The following is a 19,829-nucleotide window of genomic DNA, read 5'->3' as shown; positions in this document are numbered from 1 at the left end:
TAAGTCTCTGTAGTTCATTACTGATGAGTACATTCTTCTAATAAAAAGCTGAGATGACCTATAAATTCTTCTGTTAATTGCAGTTTTTGGAAATGGCAATAACCCAATAATCATAAATTGTTTTAAAATTCTCATGGTCTAGAAACTAATTTTAAATATACCTTTAAATGCATTATAATTAACAAATGTTCACTTAAAATTCAAAAAGTAAGAAAAGCATGCTGTTGATGTTTCAAAAAAATCCCAATGCAAACACTGCTGCTTGTATTTGTTTAGTTTTAATGCACCATTTTTTAGGTTATCTTAGTATAATTTTGATTTTTATATAGTGACCATTTTACCATAATTTTTTTAAATTAAAAATGCCCTTGAAGAATCTTTGTTGTTACCTTTGCCATATACAAAAGTCTGTCCTTAGGCTGAATTAAAATTAACTGGTTATGAAGACTTTTAATACTCATGCTATATATATATGGCCAGATACATATTAATGATTTATCTCTAATAGCTTTTCCAGATGAAGTTATCTAAGTCAAGGGAAAAGTAATCACAGCATATTGCCTAAAGAAATACAAACAAAATGTGTGTATTTCTAATGAGAGTCTAAAGATGTCTGGAATCTGATTGTTTCTAGAGATGGCTGTCTGCAAAAATGCTCATCTTTGGTTTGCTCTCTTCCCCAGGACAGTCATTTTGTTTACTCATTCAGCCCTGTGGCAGGCCTCAATAAAATGTTCATAAGGCTGACGGAAGCACCTTCTGCTAAGGTGAGAATCCTTTCCTTGAATCTAGTGTCACTGCTCGGGTGTTTCCAAGTTTTCAGGACCGTTGTGTTCCTGCCTGGACCTGAGATGGGCTCAACCCTCTGATGTCCATGGTTTACAGCCGTAGGGAATGTTCTATACTTTGATATTTAATTTCCACATGTATATGATCATTAGCTAAGACTGAATAAAGGAGTAACCTAAAAATTTAATTACAAGTACTTGGATCTTTAATTAAAATAATGGTGATCTAGCCACTACACTGATAACCAGTTTGAGAATCCTGCCAAAGAGACAGGGTTTTTTCCCCTCTCTTCTAAGGGGAGAGAAACGTATGTTTAGTTTCTAAGGGAAACTAGAAATATATGCTTTTTTTTTTCTTTCAACAGGTTAAGTTGCTAATAGGTGCATACAGAGTACAGCTACAGTGACCAGAAAGAATTGGAAGAGTTACTCTTAAGACCTATTTCTAAATACTCTGTGAAGCAGTTTGGAATTCTGGCACACCTAACATTTTTCCAAATTTAAAGTTTCTTCTGTAAGCCTCTTGCATTGAAGGCCAGTCATCTGTTACAGTCTGTTAAGATGGGACACAGTGGGTCTAACATAAAAAACACAGATGTAAGTATTTGTGCAAGTGTTCTGAAATCTCCATGTTGTGTCCAGACTATATTTTTCCACAATGTGGAATGGTACATACGAGGATTATTTAAGAAAATTAAAACTTTTTTTTTTTTTTTAAACTTGAAAATTTTACTAGCTGTACTGAATTTTTGTGTTAAAAAACCCCAGCAGGAATGTTACATTGTTACCCAGGCACTAAGATAAGGTGTGAGTTTGCAGCCCTCAAAGTAGGGCGAATGTAAAGAAGACTAAAGGAAGGTTTGATCTTTCCAACAAGCTGTTGACATAGATCCTGAGTAAGAGAGCTTTTGTATATCTGCAGTTATCCTTTATTGTTTGCAAAGAAAATAAACCAGAATCTGAGATATAGCAGAAAAAACAAACTGGGACATAACATGAGGCATAAAAGGTGATAATTACATGTGAACTGTATCCTTGTTCATGAACCCAAGTCATCAGATGGTCTGTGCTTATTCTGAATGCTGGGAAGGCCAGCCACACTGTGCCTCCTGTCAAGTGACTTCCCACAGGTCTAATGCTTCCATTCTTTCAAGAAATATTTGACAGACTAATAAACCAAAGTGTCCAGATTATAGAAATGTATAAAATCATTAAGTTTGATTGGTTTTATTATTGAGTTTGAAAATTTTTCTCAGAAATGTCGCATATGTCCTCTCTCTCAGCATCCACAGGGGACCGGGTTCCAGAATCCCGATGCTCAAGTCCTTTATATGAAATGATGTATCTGCATTTAATCATCTCTGGACTAACAGTACCTAAAACAAAGTAAATGCTAGGTATCAATATTAATTCTATGTAGGGGGTTCCTGGTGTGCTTTTAGGGAACTTTTTTGTGCTCTAGATGCAGACAGAATCTGTGGATAGTTAGAGCAAACCACATACACTGTATAGACATTTCAGGGTTAAACTGACTTTTCCTACAGTGTCCTCAATAAAATACAATGTTTTCTATTTTCTATCTCAAGTCTCAGGACTTCAGCAAAAAGGTGATGTGAAATGTGTTTGGTTTAGCAATAGCAATACCTATGTTAGACTTTTCAACTGTATTGGATCCTATACTCCTCTGCATCTGACTTCACAGCTGCGAGATTTGTATCAGCAGCAGTGCACTTTGTCCAGGATTGTAAGAGGAGTTTTTAAAGAACATTCCTGTTATGTTGAGAGCACACCTTTACAAGCACAAGCACACTGGGAATATAACCACTTATAGAGCCATGCAGGTTAATATAGTTGCTTTCATCTAAACTCACTTCTCTCTGTAGCAGGTGAACCTAAGCACATGTGCCCTTGAGTGGGGAAATTCTGACTGTAGTGGCTTAAGGATGATGAGGTCTTGAACCTCCCAACTGACAAGGCAGCTGATCAGATCACATCCTTCAGTTTAATACTGGCATATGTGTGTATAATGATTGCTCTGAAAAACCCAATTCTCAAGCAGTAACTTATCAAAGGTTTGCAAATTTGCTGCTACTACTATAAGTAGAAACCAAAGCCATCTCAAACCCCATAACTACAACTGAGCTTCATCCTAGGGCCACAGGAGATCTCAGCTACAAACGGGAGTGCACTGCTCATTATCCAGACTCACTGAAGACCAATTAGTACACATTTTTCTTCAGTTTTCTCCTAACTCTAAAAACCATGACCCCTCAGCAATTACTACTTTCCAGTGTACATAATGAGGTACAGACATAATGCAGAATTGGGTTGTCAATTTAACTTACCAGAGACCTGGTCAACTCTCATGAATGTGGCTGCAAAAGAAAGCACATTATGTACATCCTTGTTAACGGTACCCAGCACCAAAGAGAAGTACCTAACATACCTACGAATAAATGCTGAAGTATAGTTGGACGGGGAGTTACTGTCGACATTCTCATCTGAACTCCTAGAATTTCTTCAGTGGAATGTCAGGAAGTTTGCATTTGAATCTCAAGTTCTACTTTTAAAATTCTACTTGGAACTGTTAAACTTCCAGAGTTGTCACATGAGAATTTACTAGTTTATTTAGTAGTAAGACTTTAGCATACAGAAAGCTGGCAGACTTTAGAGCGTTTTATGATTAATTAATGCCTTATGACAACAGTAGGACACAGATATGAGAATAACAAAAAGTGATTTATAAAATAAGAATTCAGAAAAATTTGAGACTTGTCTGGCAGTCCAGTGGTTAAGACTCCATGCTTCCAATGCAGGGGGTGCAGGTTCAATCCCCAATCAGGGAATTAAGATCCCACATGGCCAAATATATAATTTTTAAAGTCTTTGAGAATTTAGAAAATTCATGAATGGAGTAAAATCTGTTTCACAGCATAATACAGTACAAAGCCTTTTAAGTTACTTTGAAAAACATTGCTAGGTAAGCTCAGGCCACTAAGGGCGTCCACACCACTTCCCTCTGCCGACCTGTAGGTGATGAAGCTCTTTTCCAGCCAAACCTGGCGTTTCCAGGCCTGACTTCTCCCAACTGGTACAGAAGAGCTTTACTCATGGGCTGGAAAATGGTAATAACATTGGTGAGGTCCACAAATCAGTCAAGACATACTCACCCTGAGTTCCCCAAGAACCACCCTCCCTCCTGTCTGCCATCAGTTTTTGTGGAAAAAGCTGAAGCTCTACCACGGTCTCTGTCTTGATTCATGTCTCACTACTTGCTTCCCTTGGGCCAAGATACATGTTGGTAAAAACAGGATTCTTCTCACTTGAACAAAGACAGATTTATAAGTAGTTTCTTTGTGATGGGGACTAACCCAAAACTGTTAAGGTTGGTTGGGATTTTTTTTTTTTTTTTTTAACCTACAATTTCTAGTTCCAGCGGGTGGGTCTGTGGTAGTCCATCAGTGTACCAGGGGAAGGTATACAATTGAGGAAAACAAACCTGGATAAAGTGTCATGACTGATTATCTATCCACAGGTTGTTTATAATGGAGTGGTAATAAACTGAAAAATAAAACAAGATTCTTCTGGTTCATTTCTCCCACAGAATGATTTGACCTGGGGGAAAAAAGGTAAATTCATTGTTAGAAAATAGTAAGTAATAGTATATATTTGCTAGGATAGAATTCAAGACCTGAAGTCATATATTTGACCTATAAAACTTTCTATAACTAGTATTTTGTTGTGAACTCGTATATAGAGATTAAGTACCCTTAAGAGTTTGGAAAACAAGATCCCTAGCCCAGAGCAGCACCACTTTGTTAAGAAATTAAAATTCTTGGGCCTTTAAGTCACAGAGTGGGGCCCAGCAGTCTGTTCCAAGATTTCTGACAGGGAAAAATAAGACACTTCCTCCTTCTTCCTTCTAGAATTAAATATACATCTTCCACTTTATTTAACTGTCAAAGTTAGTGTTTTCCTTGAATGAAGTTTCTTTTCACTGACCAGAAAATAAAGTCTGCAATGAAAAGGAGTAGACTGGCCATATAAAACCATATCTTCAGCATCACAGCACAGCTGGCCTATGTACATAGGGTTGTTTTTATTACCTATACTTTTTTAACCTAAGTAAGGAACCTACATACCAAAACACTTTGAAAACTTAATGCCAAATGCCAACAAAACACCCAGAGTATAAAGTAATTCTCTGTAAACCTATTTTCAAAGGGCAATTATAAATTATAACTGATGATCAGTGAAAAGAGTTTTTAAAAGTAAAACATATTGAATTTTTAAAGGGGGCGGCAGGCAGGGTAGAGCTCCTTGGTCTAGGGCTTGCAAATCGGTGCCTTCACTGCCATGCCCTGGTCAGTGACCTAAAATCCCAATAAGCCATGTGGTGTATCCAAAATTTAAAAAATAAATTGTTGGATCCCACCCAAGATCCTGTTCAGTAGACAATGTGTACAGCTGGGAACTGGCATTTTCAGGAAGTTTCCAGGTGATAGTGATTCTGACTTGGAGCTTTGAGAACAACCACCCAATGTAATTCCAGGGCTGGATAACAGCCTGATAAACAGCTGTCATACTGTGTGTCCATGAGACCTCAGATGCTTTTAAAAGGTGACATTTCCCAAAGGTGTGACACCAGTCAGTGCTTCTCACTCACTGTGGATGCAGATCCCCAGGGACCCTATTAAGCCAGTGGTCTGATGCCATCGGTCTCATCTCACAAGCTGTGCTCAGGAAAGGCTGACGTTCCTGCTCCCCAAGACCACTGTGACAAGAACAGATGAAAATCACCAGATTAGGGAGTGGGGGTGAGGGAAGAAATATCCTTAATACTTTGGGGATCTATTAGGATGACAATATACCATCATAACAGTTCTATCATAATGATCACATAGTGTGAATGATTCTGAAGAACTTTATGTATAATTTAACAAAATATTAGAAAATCTGTTTCTAAAATCCTCTTAAAAAGGTGGAAAGCAGCAAGGAAAAAACGGAGTTCATGTCCCAGCTTGAAAATGATTTTACAATATTGAGCCCTTTTTAAGATTATACACTTTCCTAAGGAACACGAGACTAAAATTTTAGCCTGAGAATCACTAGAAAACAGGAGGGACCTTTTTCCTGTGTAAATAGGATCTGTTCACTGCATTTCTATTCTCTGTCCAGTCTTGGCTAAAGACAAATCAGTATATTACTACCAGTGGGGGAAACTGGAGCTAAAAATAACCTCAAGTCTTCCTCAAAGAAAAGGGCAGCAACCCCCCCGAGTCGCATACAAAGACAGAGAAGCACAGGTTTCAACTCAGCCATAAACTGATATACTAATGCTAACACATGGACCAAGTCATTCAGCGAGTCCTGGCACCGGGAAGATGAAAGGAGCAGCGACTGCAGGTGGTGGCTGACCTGAAAGGACACTGGCAAGTTTTCCTCAGCTTGCAACTTTGGGGCTCACAGGAAGCCAAATTTCAGGTAGCTTCATCCATGTTTCCTTTTCTCCTAGGATTATAATAAAATCAGATTTAGCCCTTTAAAAACAAGTTTAAATGATCAATTAAAAACCATGTGTTCTATTTCCCACAGTCCACGACATTGATTAAATTCCACCAAGATGCCATTTAAATCTCTACCTCATCTGATTATGTCCATTCAGTCAAGATTTTATTTTGTTTCATCAAAGAACATTAACTGACTTAAAATTCTGCTCAATTTTGTGTTTTGGCAGCAGAGAAAACACTTAAATCCTAGATGGTGAAGTGTCCCATTTCCATTTTCCATAGATAGGTTCTCTTGTCTGGACTGCTGGTCCCTCATCACAGCCTGTGACGCTTATAATACAAAATCCTACATAGGATCCCGATTCCTATTCTATCTACAAAATGTTATTCGGCTTGTTCCAAGGTAGGGCACACAAAACCTGCTGTGCTCCATCAGATGACTTCTTACCTACCAAGATAGCATGCACTCCAGGTTTTCTGCAGGGGTACAGGTTTATGTTTATTGTTAACCTCATCCCTATGAAGTGTGTCTTAATAGCATCCCTGAAATACTAGTGCCATAGTAAACAATTATAATTGAGAAGTAAAAACTACTTTTGGGTTCACTACTACTAGTGACCCAAATATACTGGAAGTAACTATCCTCAACTGGTACTTTTCAAACCCATTTAGGTCTCAGATTACCTGAGAATTGGATCAAGTATCACCCTCCCTGCTAAAAGCATGCAAAAATTACGTGAAAATCCTGCATATGAAACAGACTCACAGCCAACAGGCTCTGTGGTTTTTTCAAGCAAATCATCCCATAAGTCAACAAAAATTATGTTTTATATTATTTCCATCTGCAGCTGGCATTCTACATTAATTTTATAACTGTATTACCTATATATACATTACCTTTGGTAAAATCAAGGATAAGAAGAAAAATGGAAATAAATCAAAATGGACACCTGGATTACTGATTATAGACACAATGACACCCAGACTACTAAAGATTTTAATTATCTTCAGTGAACCCACAAATTTTGCAAAGCACTAACTACACTGAAAACTAAAAAGGTACTCTCCAGAAGTTAGGAACTGCTAGTTGCCAGTCTTAAAAAGGGTGGTTTACCTTAATCCTTTAATTCAATATTAAAAAACAAACTGCTAGAGTTTTGTGTAAAGTAGTAGTCTTTGGGATTCCTTGGTGGTACAGTGGTTAAGAATCCACTGCCAATGCAAAGGACATAGGTTCAATTCCTGGTCTGGGAAGTCCCACATGCAATGAGGCAACTAAGTCTGCATGCCCCAACTAAACTAGAGAAGCCACTACAACCAGAGAATAGCCCCCACTCTCCACAACTAGAGAAAGCCTGCGTGCAGCATCGAAAACCCAGCACAGACCAAAAAAAAAAAAAAAAAACTAAAATAATCAAGAAGTAGTCTCATACCAAATGTGGCCAGATTTATTCTGCAATGGATTGTAACCACTACCAGTAAGACACTTTACAGGTGTCCTGCTACCCACATCCATTCAGTGATGCTCATAATTTGGAGTTCAGAATCTGAGGATATGTAGAAGTTTGATATACTTCTAATATTTTCTGACCCCGAGGAATATTCAAAATGTGAAAATCAACCAACAATTGCATTTAAATAAAAATAATTTTTTGGCCATGCCATAAGGTTTGTGGGAAATTAGTTCCCCAACCAAACATCAAAGCCAGGACTGTCAGTGAAAGTGCCAAGTCCTAACCACTGGACTGCGAGAGAATTCCCTAGGAAAAGGTCTTTAACTAAAATCTGAAGCTGTAACTATACCAAAACTATGTGACAAACATGGTCTGTTTTTAATTTAAAGATAAAACTGGCTCAATAAGAACTTTGTAAGGTCTTCCCTGGTGGCATAGTGGATAGAATCTGCCTGGCAATGCAAGGTGCACAGGTTGATCCCTGGTCTGGGAATATTCCATAATAGCACGGAGAACCTAAGCCCTCATACCACAAATACTGAGCCCACGTGCATCAAGAGAGAAGCCACCACAATGAGCAGTCCAAGTACTGCAACGAAGACTAGCCCTCACTCGCCAGCACAAAGCACCCATAATTTTTTTTTTTTAAATCATAGGCAGAGTTACTTTAAAATTAAAAAAAAAAGCTGTGTGAGAATTAATATTTGATTTTACATTCCATGCCAGCACATCTGAAATGGCTGGTAACAGTGAAAACAAAAAAGACTCCAACCACACCATAAGATTTTTTTCACAGTCAGAAATGTGAATGGCCAATACCACATGCACTTTTCTGATGACTTTTCTCAAAGAAACAAAAGATTAAAAATACATTCATTTTCAATACACTATAACCTTACAAAAAAAAAAAAAGTCGTATTTTTAAACCAAACTTCATATATATTTCTAAAATTTTTTTGTGTTTTGGTTTTTGTTTTTAATATAGTATTTTTAAGAGTCTAACCTCTACTCTAGATTTTTAATTTTTGTTTTTCAGTATATGATATAAATTGTGAACGTTTAAGAATCTAATATTCAGTTCCCATTTTTATTCAGGACTGTGTTGATTATTCTCTCCCAATCTTGACTCTCTGTTTTCTACCTCAGAACACCTCTATTTCCTCCTTTCCCCTTCTCTTCCCAATCCAATTCTGTGAATCTTTGTGGGTGTCTGGGATACGGAGAACACTCTGGGAACAGACAACTGCGTAGATCTGTCTCTCTCCTCTTGAGTTCCCCTTTTTCTCCTCATGCTCATCTCTATCTCCCTCCTCCCTCTCCTCTTCTTCATGTAACTCTGTGAACCTCTCTGGGAGTCCCTAACGGGGTAGAATCTTTTCGCCATTAACCTAGAAGTTTTATTATCAGTGCTGTATAGTTGGAGAAGTCCTGAGACTACTAGAAGAATAAAACTGAAATCCAGAGGCAGGAGACTTAAGCCCAAAACCTGAGAACACCAGAAAACTCCTGACTACATGGAACTTTAAGTAATAAGAGACTGTCCAAAAGCCTCCATACCTACACTGAAACCAACCACCACCCAAGAGCCAATAAGTTTTAGAGCAAGACATACCACGCAAATTCTCCAGCAACGCAGGAGCATAGCCCTGAACGTCAACATACAGGCAGCCCAAGGTCACACCTAACACACAGACCCATCTCAAAACTCATTACTGGGCACTCCATTGCTCTCCAAAGAGAAGAAATCAAGTTCCACGCACTAGAACACTGACGCAGGCTTCCCTAACCAGGAAACCTTGACAAGCCAATCGTCTAACCCCACCCACTGGGTAAGGCCTCCACAATAAAAAGGAACCACAGACCTCCAGAATACAGAAAGCCCATTCCAGACACAGCAATCTAAACAAGATGAAAAGGCAGAGAAATACCCAACAGGTAAAGGAACATGAAAAGTGCCCACCAAGTCAGACAAAAGAGGAGGAGATGGGGAATCTACCTGAAAAAGAATTTAGAATAATGATAATAAAAATGATCCAAAATCTTGAAAACAAAATGGAGTTACAGATAAATAGCCTGGAGACAAAGATTGAAAAAATGCAGGAAATGTTTGATACAGACCTAGAAGAAATAAAAAAGAGTCAATTAAAAATGAATAATGCAATGAATGAGATCAAAAACACTCTGGAGGGAACAAAGAGTAGAATAATGGAGACAGAAGATAGGATAAGTGAGGTAGAAGATAAAATGATAGAAATAAATGAAGCAGAGAGGAAAAAAGAAAAAAGAATCAAAAGAAATGAGGACAACCTCAGGGACCTCTGGGACAATGCGAAACGCCCCAACATTCGAATCATAGGAGTCCCAGAAGAAGAAGACAAAAAGAAAGGCCATGAGAAAATACTCGAGGAGATAATAGCTGAAAACTTCCCTAAAATGGGGAAGGAAATAGCCACCCAAGTCCAAGAAACCCAGAGAGTCCCAAACAGGATAAACCCAAAGCGAAACACCCCAAGACACATATTAATCAAATTAACAAAGATCAAACACAAAGAACAAATACTAAAAGCAGCAAGGCAGAAACAACAAATAACACACAAAAGGATTCCCATAACGATAACAGTTGACCTATCAATAAAAACCCTCCAGGCCAGAAGGGAATGGCAGGACATACTGAAAGTAATAAAAGAGAATAACCTACAACTTAGATTACTGTACCCAGCAAGGATCTCATTCAGATATGAAGGAGAATTCAAAAGCTTTACAGACAAGCAAAAGCTGAGAGAATTCAGCACCACCAAACCAGCTCTTCAACAAATGCTAAAGGATCTTCTCTAGACAGGAAATGCAGAAAGGTTGTATAAACGTGAACCCAAAACAACAAAGTAAATGGCAACGGGACCACACCTATCAATAATTACCTTAAATGTAAATGGGTGGAATGCGCCAACCAAAAGACAAAGACTGGCTGAAAAGATACAAAAACAAGACCCCTATATATGCTGTCTACAAGAGACCCACCTCAAAACAAGAGTCACATACAGACTAAAAGTGAAGGGCTGGAAAAAATATTTCACGCAAACGGAGACCAAAAGAAAGCAGGAGTCACAATACTCATATCAGATAAAATAGACTTTCAAATAAAGCATGTGACAAGAGACAAAGAAGGACACTACATAATGATTAAAGAATCAATCCAAAAAGAAGACATAACAATTATAAATATGTATGCACCCAACATAGGAGCACCACAATATGTATGGCAAATGCTAACGAGTATGAAAGAGGAAATTAATAGTAACACAATAATAGTGGGAGACTTTAATACCCCACTCACAACTATGGATAGATCAACTAAACAGAAAATTAACAAGGAAACACAAACCTTAAATGACACAATGGACCAGCTAGACCTAATTGATATCTATAGGACATTTCACCCCAAAACAATCAACTTCACCTTTTTCTCAAGTGCACACGGAACCTTCTCCAGAATAGATCACATCCTGGGCCATAAATCTGGTCTTGGAAAATTCAGAAAAATTGAAATCATTCCAGTCATCTTTTCTGACCACAGTGCAGTAAGATTAAATCTCAATTACAGGGAAAAAATTGTTAAAAATGCAAACATATGGAGGCTAAATAACATGCTTCTGAATAACCAACAAATCATAGAAGAAATCAAAAAAGAAATCAAAATATGTATAGAAATGAATGAAAATGAAAACACAACAACCCAAAACCTATGGGACACTGTAAAAGCAGTGCTAAGGGGAAGGTTCATAGCATTACAGGCTTACATCAAGAAACAAGAAAAAAGCCAAATAAATAACCTAACTCTACACCTAAAGCAATTAGAGAAGGAAGAAATGAAGAACCCCAGGGTTAGCAGAAGGAAAGAAATTTTAAAAATTAGGGCAGAAATAAATGCAAAAGAAACTAAAGAGACCATAGCAAAAATCAACAAAGCTAAAAGCTGGTTTTTTGAAAAAATAAACAAAATTGACAAACCATTAGCAAGACTGATTAAGAAACAAAGGGAGAAGAACCAAATCAACAAAATTAGAAATGAAAAGGGTGAGATCACAACAGACAACACTGAAATACAAAGAATCATAAGAGACTACTACCAGCAGCTCTATGCCAACAAAATGGGCAACTTGGATGAAATGGACAAATTCTTAGAAAAGTATAACTTTCCAAAACTGAACCAGGAAGAAATAGAAGATCTTAACAGACCCATCACAAGCAAGGAAATCGAAACTGTAATCAGAAATCTTCCAGCAAACAAAAGCCCAGGACCAGATGGCTTCACAGCTGAATTCTACCAGAAATTTAGAGAAGAGCTAACACCTATCTTACTCAAACTCTTCCAGAAGATTGCAGAAGAAGGTAAACTTCCAAACTCATTCTATGAGGCCACCATCACCCTAATTCCAAAACGAGACAAAGATGCCACAAAAAAAGAAAACTACAGGCCAATATCACTGATGAACATAGATGCAAAAATCCTTAACAAAATTCTAGCAAACAGAATCCAACAACATATTAAAAAAATCATACACCATGACCAAGTGGGCTTTATCCCAGGAATGCAAGGATTCTTTAATATCCACAAATCAATCGATGTAAGACACCACATTAACAAACTGAAAGATAAAAACCATATGATTATCTCAATAGATGCAGAAAAAGCCTTTGACAAAATTCGACATCCATTTATGATAAAAACTCTCCAGAAAGCAGGCATAGAAGTAACATATCTCAACATAATAAAAGCTATATATGACAAACCCACAGCAAGCATCACCCTCAATGGTGAAAAATTGAAAGCATTTCCCCTGAAATCAGGAACAAGACAAGGGTGCCCACTCTCACCACTACTATTCAACATAGTGTTGGAAGTTTTGGCCACAGCAATCAGAGCAGAAAAAGAAGTAAAAGGAATCCAGATAGGAAAAGAAGAAGTGAAACTCTCGCTGTTTGCAGATGACGTGATCCTCTACATAGAAAACCCTAAAGACTCTTCCAGAAAATTACTAGAGCTAATCAATGAATATAGTAAAGTTGCAGGATATAAAATTAACACACAGAAATCCCTTGCATTCCTATATACTAACAATGAGAAAACAGAAAGAGAAATTAAGGAAACAATACCATTCACCATTGCAACAAAAAGAATAAAATACTTAGGAGTATATCTACCTAAAGAAACAAAAGACCTATACATAGAAAACTATAAAACACTGATGAAAGAAATCAAAGAGGACACAAACAGATGGAGAAATATACCGTGTTCATGGATTGGAAGAATTAATATTGTCAAAATGACTATTCTACCCAAAGCAATCTATAGATTCAATGCAATCCCTATCAAGCTACCAACGGTATTTTTCACAGAACTAGAACAAATAATTTCACAATTTGTATGGAAATTCAAAAAACCCCAATAGCGAAAGTAATCTTAAGAAAGAAGAATGGAACTGGAGGAATCAACCTGCCTGACTTCAGACTCTACTACAAAGCCACAGTCATCAAGACAGTATGGTACTGGCACAAAGACAGAAATATAGATCAATGGAACAGAATAGAAAGCCCAGAGATAAATCTACGAACCTATGGACACCTTATCTTTGACAAAGGAGGCAAGGATATACAATGGAAAAAAGACAACCTCTTTAACAAGTGGTGCTGGGAAAACTGTTCAACCACTTGTAAAGGAATGAAACTAGAACACTTTCTAACACCATACACAAAAATAAACTCAAAATGGATTAAAGATCTAAATATAAGACCAGAAACTATAAAACTCCTAGAGCAAAACATAGGCAAAACACTCTCCGACATAAATCTCAGCAAGATCCTCTATGACCCACCTCCCAGAATATTGGAAATAAAAGCAAAAATAAACAAATGGGACCTAATGAAACTTAAAAGCTTCTGCACTACAAAGGAAACTATAAGTAAGATGAAAAGACAGCCCTCAGATTGGGAGAAAACAATAGCAAATGAAGAAACAGATAAAGGATTAATCTCAAAAATATACAAGCAACTCCTGAAGCTCAATTCCAGAAAAATAAATGACCCAATCAAAAAATGGGCCAAAGAACTAAACAGACATTTCTCCAAAGAAGACATACAGATGGCTAACAAACACATGAAAAGATGCTCAACATCAATCATCATCAGAGAAATGCAAATCAAAACCACAATGAGGTACCATTACACGCCAGTCAGGATGGCTGCTATCCAAAAGTCTACAAGCAATAAATGCTGGAGAGGGTGTGGAGAAAAGGGAACCCTCTTACACTGTTGGTGGGAATGCAAACTAGTACAGCCACTTTGGAAAACAGTGTGGAGATTTCTTAAAAAATTGGAAACAGAACTGCCATATGACCCAGCAATCCCACTTCTGGGCATACACACTGAGGAATCCAGATCTGAAAGAGACACGTGCACCCCAGTGTTCATCGCAGCACTGTTTATAATACCCAGAACATGAAAGCAACCTAGATCCCCATCAGCAGATGAATGGATAAGGAAGCTGTGGTACATATACACCATGGAATATTACTCAGCCGTTAAAAAGAATTCATTTGAATCAGTTCTAATGAGATGGATGAAACTGGAGCCCATTATACAGAGTGAAGTAAGCCAGAAAGATAAAGAACATTACAGCATACTAACACATATATATGGAATTTAGAAAGATGGTAACGATAACCCTATATGCAAAACAGAAAAAGAGACACAGAAGTACAGAACAGACTTCTGAACTCTGTGGGAGAAGGTGAGGGTGGGATGTTTCGAAAGAACAGCATGTATATTATCTGTGGTGAAACAGATCACCAGCCCAGGTGGGATGCATGAGACAAGTGCGCGGGCCTGGTGCACTGGGAGGACCCAGAGGAGTCGGGTGGAGAGGGAGGTGGGAGGGGGGATCGGGATGCGGAATACGTTTAACTCTATGGCTGATTCATGTCAATGTATGACAAAACCCACTGAAATGTTGTGAAGTGATTAGCCTCCAACTAATACAAAAAATTAAAAAAAAAAAAAAAATACAGAAGGCATATTCCTAACAGTCAACTATGTATCAATGAGAATGAGTACTCACATTCTCATTTTCCACTGAGTATACAAGTCAATCATTAATATATTACATAGTCTATTATATAAATTATATAGAAATAATAGTACATTGCAAGAAATAACTGGAAGATAAATACTACATAATTCAACATATATGGAGGTTGAGGAATACTCTACAAAGCTCTTCCAATTACAATACATGCATTGTAAAAACTGAAGAAATAGGATTTTAATAATGGTTCATGGTGAAAAATAATACCTTGCCCGAAATCAGCCTCAAAGGTAATGTTCTTCTCTGGAGCAGATTCCTGTGGTATTGAACCACAAAGGAATCACATTCTTTATTAGCAAGCTCACAAACACCTGAGAAATTCTGAAGTTTGTAGTTATGAAGAAGGGGACATCCTCATGATTGTCACCCTCTGTGATCTTATGCAGAACCAAATATGATCCTCTGCCTTGATGGCAAAGACACCACGATAACAGCTGCTAAAACAATAAACCAAAGGCTATTACCACAGGCAATTTACAACAGGCAAAATATGTACTATATTCTATACTGAAATAATCTCATTCTGTTACCTAATACATTCTCTTTAAGCAACAAAAGAGGTATATCTTCAAAGACTAAAGAGAAATAGTTTGTGATTAAGAGAATAGTATAACAAAAATTCCTAAGTCATTATTTTCCAAGAAAACGTAAAACCAGTAAATCTGTTAAAGACATGACAATACATATATTTACAAGTTCTTCCTGCTTTTTGATGTAATACAATTTCAACTGATGAATACATGATACAAGAAAATACACCTTCAGTTGACTGAATTCATTAGAAGGTAGACATTTTCTCAACATGACTTTAATTTTCATGACCTCTGGATTGAAAATTTGCAATAAAAAAAAGAAAACCAAAAAAAAAAAATAAAAAAAACCTAAGGCTTTGATTTTCTATCAAGTTCATGCATCTTCCACCCATGTTATCATGCCAGAAGATATCACAAGGTTCAACTAATAAGTTTCATCTTTCAGCTGATACTATACAAAAATATGTAATAAAAACATTCAATTTTGGATTCCCAACATCATCTGGCTTTTCAGAATTCTAATAAAGCTATCTGTACTTAAAATATATATATAACTATCATAGGCTATATACACAGATCAGTGAGTTTTGTATCAGCTAGTAATGAAACTTACACAACCTAGTTATAAACAGCAATTATGAGTATGATAAAAGAAAGGCAAATGTGCTTCACTAAAAAAAGGTACCTTAATGGCCAAAACTATTTGAAAAGGTAATCAACATGAGAAGTTACTAGGGAAACGTAATGCGCCTGCATCTCAACAGTGAAAACCGACAGGACTGATGCTGGCACGGATGCAGAGTTGCAGGCATCATCACTGCTCTCAGGCTACAAGGCCAAGCAACTCTGGAAAACTCCTTGGCTGTTTCATACGCAACATTCAGCAACTCCCCCTTTAGGTATCTTCACCATGAAAGATGAAATGTATAATTAATTTGTAGAAGAACATTCATAGCAGTTTTATGAAGAGCCCAGATCTGTATGTATCTGCCATATGTGCAAAAGCGATTGTCATGAGAGAAAAAGAAGACTTGGAAGCTTAATTATGTTCCCAAATTCCTACAAAGGCATTTCAAGTTAAAAAAACAAACCCTGAAACAGAGAAAGCAAAACTCTTCAAAACAAAAGTAAAAAAAAAAAAAAAAAAAAATCCAGGAACTTCACTGGTGGTCCTGTGGTTAAGAATCTGCCAGCCAAAGCAGAGGACACCGGTTCAACCCCTGGTCTGGGAAAACCCACATGCCTCAGGGCAGCTAAGCCCCTGCACCACACGCCTGAGCTCACGAGCTGCAACTACTATAGCCTATGCATGCCAGAGCCTGTGCTCCACAAGAGAAGCCCGCACACTCCAACTGGAGAATGGCCCCTGCTCTTCAGAACTAAAACAAACACATGCAGCAAGGAAGGCTCAGCACAGCAAGAAAATTAATTTTAACAGGGAAAAAGCCAAGCAGCATTATCGGGTTGTGATAACATTTCTCAAGTGCTCTCCCCAAAAAAGCCAAAGAAAACCGGCCTCTGTGGTCATATACTCAGGTTAAGTTTTAAAAGCAAGTTCAGCTACAGCAACGATAAACTGTGTTTTTTGCTCAAGATAACATTACTTGTTCAGCCTCCACTGTTTTCGTTAAAAATTCAACATTCCAAATACATTACTGTCAAAAGGATTCCACAGTAGTTACTTCACGAATTAACCATGTTCACATATGATGAAAAGGAAATAGAATGAACTATCAAATGACAGTCAACAGTTTTTTCAACATATACTTCAAACCACTTAAACACAGCATCTAACTTGCACTGAAGATACAATGTAAATGAACAAACTAGGAAAAGCATTTCTTGCAGAACCCTTTATGCATTCACATGCAGTGAATAACATCACAATGCTGTACTTAGGAGACGTCATTTAGTTGCTTAGTTGTGTCCAACTCTTACAACCCCAAAACATCAAACAAGTTTAATGTGCACTGTTGTGAGTCGATCATCTACTTAAATCCACTTAAATACAAGGTGGAAATAGGTGCTGAGCAACCTCAGTGAGGTGGCTGGAGGGTCACCATCTCAGAGATGAGCTTTTTCATTCTGGGTGCCACCTACCAAGCCCCTCTCACAGGAACTGCTTCTTAGTTAGTGTGTCCCAAATAGTATTTACCTGAAAATTCGGCAGGCCAAAAAATGTCTCTTTGGGTTGTCCGTAACAGCTTGCAGAAAAAAATCTAAATGAACTTTTTGGCCAGCTCAACACACTGAGGTGGTTAAAGTCTTAATGCTCTTTTCACAAGCACTGCACAAGTTTCCAACCATTTCTTCTGAGGAAAAAAAAAGGGGGGGGGGGGACTGAAAAGTCTAAAAATGGGAGTTTTTTAAAAATCCTGTGTCACATTTTTTAAGAGCAGAAAATTTTATTGATTATCGGTGAGTTTGAGAAATTCACACTCTACAAACTAGATGACTAGAAAACACAAAAACAGGCAAAAAAAAAAAAACCCATAAAATCATCCATCATAAATCTCACTTCTCAAACTATCTGTCTCCACAACATCTGAACATGCAACATGCTCACCTCCGCAAATGCTACGAGGAGGGTTGCTTGATATCCCACCACTTGGCCAAGGACCCCACAATCCTTCACAAAGCAACACAGGTGGGGGGTGGGGTGGGAGTGAATCTTCAGTCCTAATAAAAGTGACCCTCCCATTAAAAAAAAAAAAAAAAAGACAAAGCAACACAGGAACTACAGAAATGTGTGGGCACCTCAGCACTCCCTTGAGTACCTTTTTAGACATATATGCTATCGTATTTCCCATTTTTGGTCACCATGAGGGCTTACAAAAACCTATTTTAAAAATCTCACTGTGTGATTTCTTAAAAAACTGGAAATAGAACTACCATATGACCCAGCAATACCACTTCTGGGCATACACACTGAGGAATCCAGATCTGAAAGAGACACGTGCACCCCAGTGTTCATCGCAGCACTGTTTATAATAGCCAGGACATGGAAGCAACCTAGATGCCCATCAGCAGATGAATGGATAAGGAAGCTGTGGTACATATACACCATGGAATATTACTCAGCCGTTAAAAAGAATTCATTTGAATCAGTTCTAATGAGATGGATGAAACTGGAGCCCATTATACAGAGTGAAGTAAGCCAGAAAGATAAAGAACATTACAGCATACTAACACATATATACGGAATTTAGAAAGATGGTAACGATGGCCCTATATGCAGGGCAGAAGAAGAGACGCAGAAATACAGAACAGTTTTGAATGTGGGAGAAGGTGAGGGTGGGATGTTTCGAAAGAACAGCATGTATATTATCTGTGGTGAAACAGACCACCAGCCCAGGTGGGAGGTATGAGTCAAGTGCTCGGGCCTGGTGGGCTGGGAACACCCAGAGGAATCGGGTGGAAAGGGAGGTGGGATGGGGGACCGGGATGGGGAATACGTGTAACTCTATGGCTGATTCATATCAATGTATGACAAAACCCACTGAAAAATTAAAAAAAAAAAGAAAAAAAAAAATCTCACTGTGACTTCCAGGAACTCCAGTGCAAGCCTGGAAAGCTGCCTGCTAACTGATTTCACAAAGCGAGGTGGGCAGGGCAGGAAGAACCCCTTTAGAGCCTCAACTCATAGCAGTGTCCCTCAATAAACTGCTCTAGAACCACTTAACTCCAAACAGAATTCAACTGAAACTCTTCACATACTAATGCATGAGCACTGCTACTGCAGTAAAACAAAAAAAGAGAAGGCAGGCTTTTAAACGGATCCCACCCCCCTTCCCCGCCCCAGAAAAAAGTCTGGAATGAAAGGCACAAGATATAGGGGCACGTTCCTGCTGAGACAAAACAAAAAGCTGAAACAAATCTGGAGTTTGAACACTCTAAATTTGTCTGTGGGATCATCTAGCTACATCCAAGTGACTGAAAAATGGGAAATTTAAATGGCCTTAAGGTTGAAAATCAGACTCCACTGTTGTCATTTCCTGGCTAAAACCTCGCTGAGGCCCACAGATGAGCTCCCCTCAACAGTGGACAAGACACCCACGACCATCAAAGCTGAGCCCACTGCATCCGAGTCATCAGTAACCTGTGAGGACCAAGCCCAGCTCTCCTTCCCCTCTCTTTACTGGTCACTGGTCTGCCTGTTGCTTGCATCCTGGGCTCTCCCTTCAGTCAAGTCCTTCACGAGCTTCTACAAGCCCTTCATCAGGTCAGTTCAGTTCAATCACTAAAGTCATGTCCAACTCTTTGCGATCCCATGGACTGCAGTATGCCAGGCTTATCTGTCCATCACCAACTCCTGGAGCTTATTCAAACTCATTTCCATCGAGTCGGGTGATGCCATCCAACAATCTCATACCCTGTTGTCCCCTTCTCCTCCCACCTTCAAT

The 19,829-nt window shown here is 38.2% G+C and overlaps 2 protein-coding genes across 5 annotated transcripts in view; one reads left to right on the top strand and one right to left on the bottom strand.

The window, feature by feature from the left end:
• The window catches only part of MPHOSPH8 (M-phase phosphoprotein 8), a 43,275-nt gene extending 41,634 nt beyond the window's left edge, over positions 1 to 1,641 (top strand). For both annotated transcript variants that reach the window (XM_065901701.1, XM_065901700.1), the window contains exons 13-14: positions 684 to 767; positions 1,154 to 1,641. In XM_065901701.1, the coding sequence (XP_065757773.1) occupies positions 684 to 767; positions 1,154 to 1,195 (126 nt within the window). In that variant the 3' untranslated portion in view covers positions 1,196 to 1,641. The remainder of the gene's footprint in view (positions 1 to 683; positions 768 to 1,153) is intronic.
• Positions 1,642 to 1,694: 53 nt separating this feature from the next.
• PSPC1 (paraspeckle component 1) overlaps positions 1,695 to 19,829 on the bottom strand; it is an 80,728-nt gene continuing 62,593 nt past the window's right edge. The window contains exons 7-12 of one of the 3 annotated variants that reach the window (XR_010658475.1): positions 6,207 to 6,299; positions 5,455 to 5,562; positions 4,288 to 4,403; positions 3,235 to 3,903; positions 3,134 to 3,163; positions 1,695 to 2,164 (exon numbers count right to left, since the gene is read on the bottom strand). The gene's annotated coding sequence lies outside the window, so the exon portion shown is untranslated. Of the gene's footprint in view, positions 2,165 to 3,133; positions 3,904 to 4,287; positions 4,404 to 5,454; positions 5,563 to 6,206; positions 6,300 to 19,829 lie in introns of all 3 variants that reach the window. The other 2 variants (XR_010658476.1, XR_010658474.1) reach the window with 2 other exon arrangements.

The sequence above is a fragment of the Muntiacus reevesi genome, chromosome 11 (assembly GCF_963930625.1).
Source record: "Muntiacus reevesi chromosome 11, mMunRee1.1, whole genome shotgun sequence".
Taxonomy (NCBI): domain Eukaryota; kingdom Metazoa; phylum Chordata; class Mammalia; order Artiodactyla; family Cervidae; genus Muntiacus; species Muntiacus reevesi.
The sequence above is the reverse complement of the archived record's forward strand: the minus strand, read 5'-3'. Positions and strand labels throughout refer to the sequence as shown.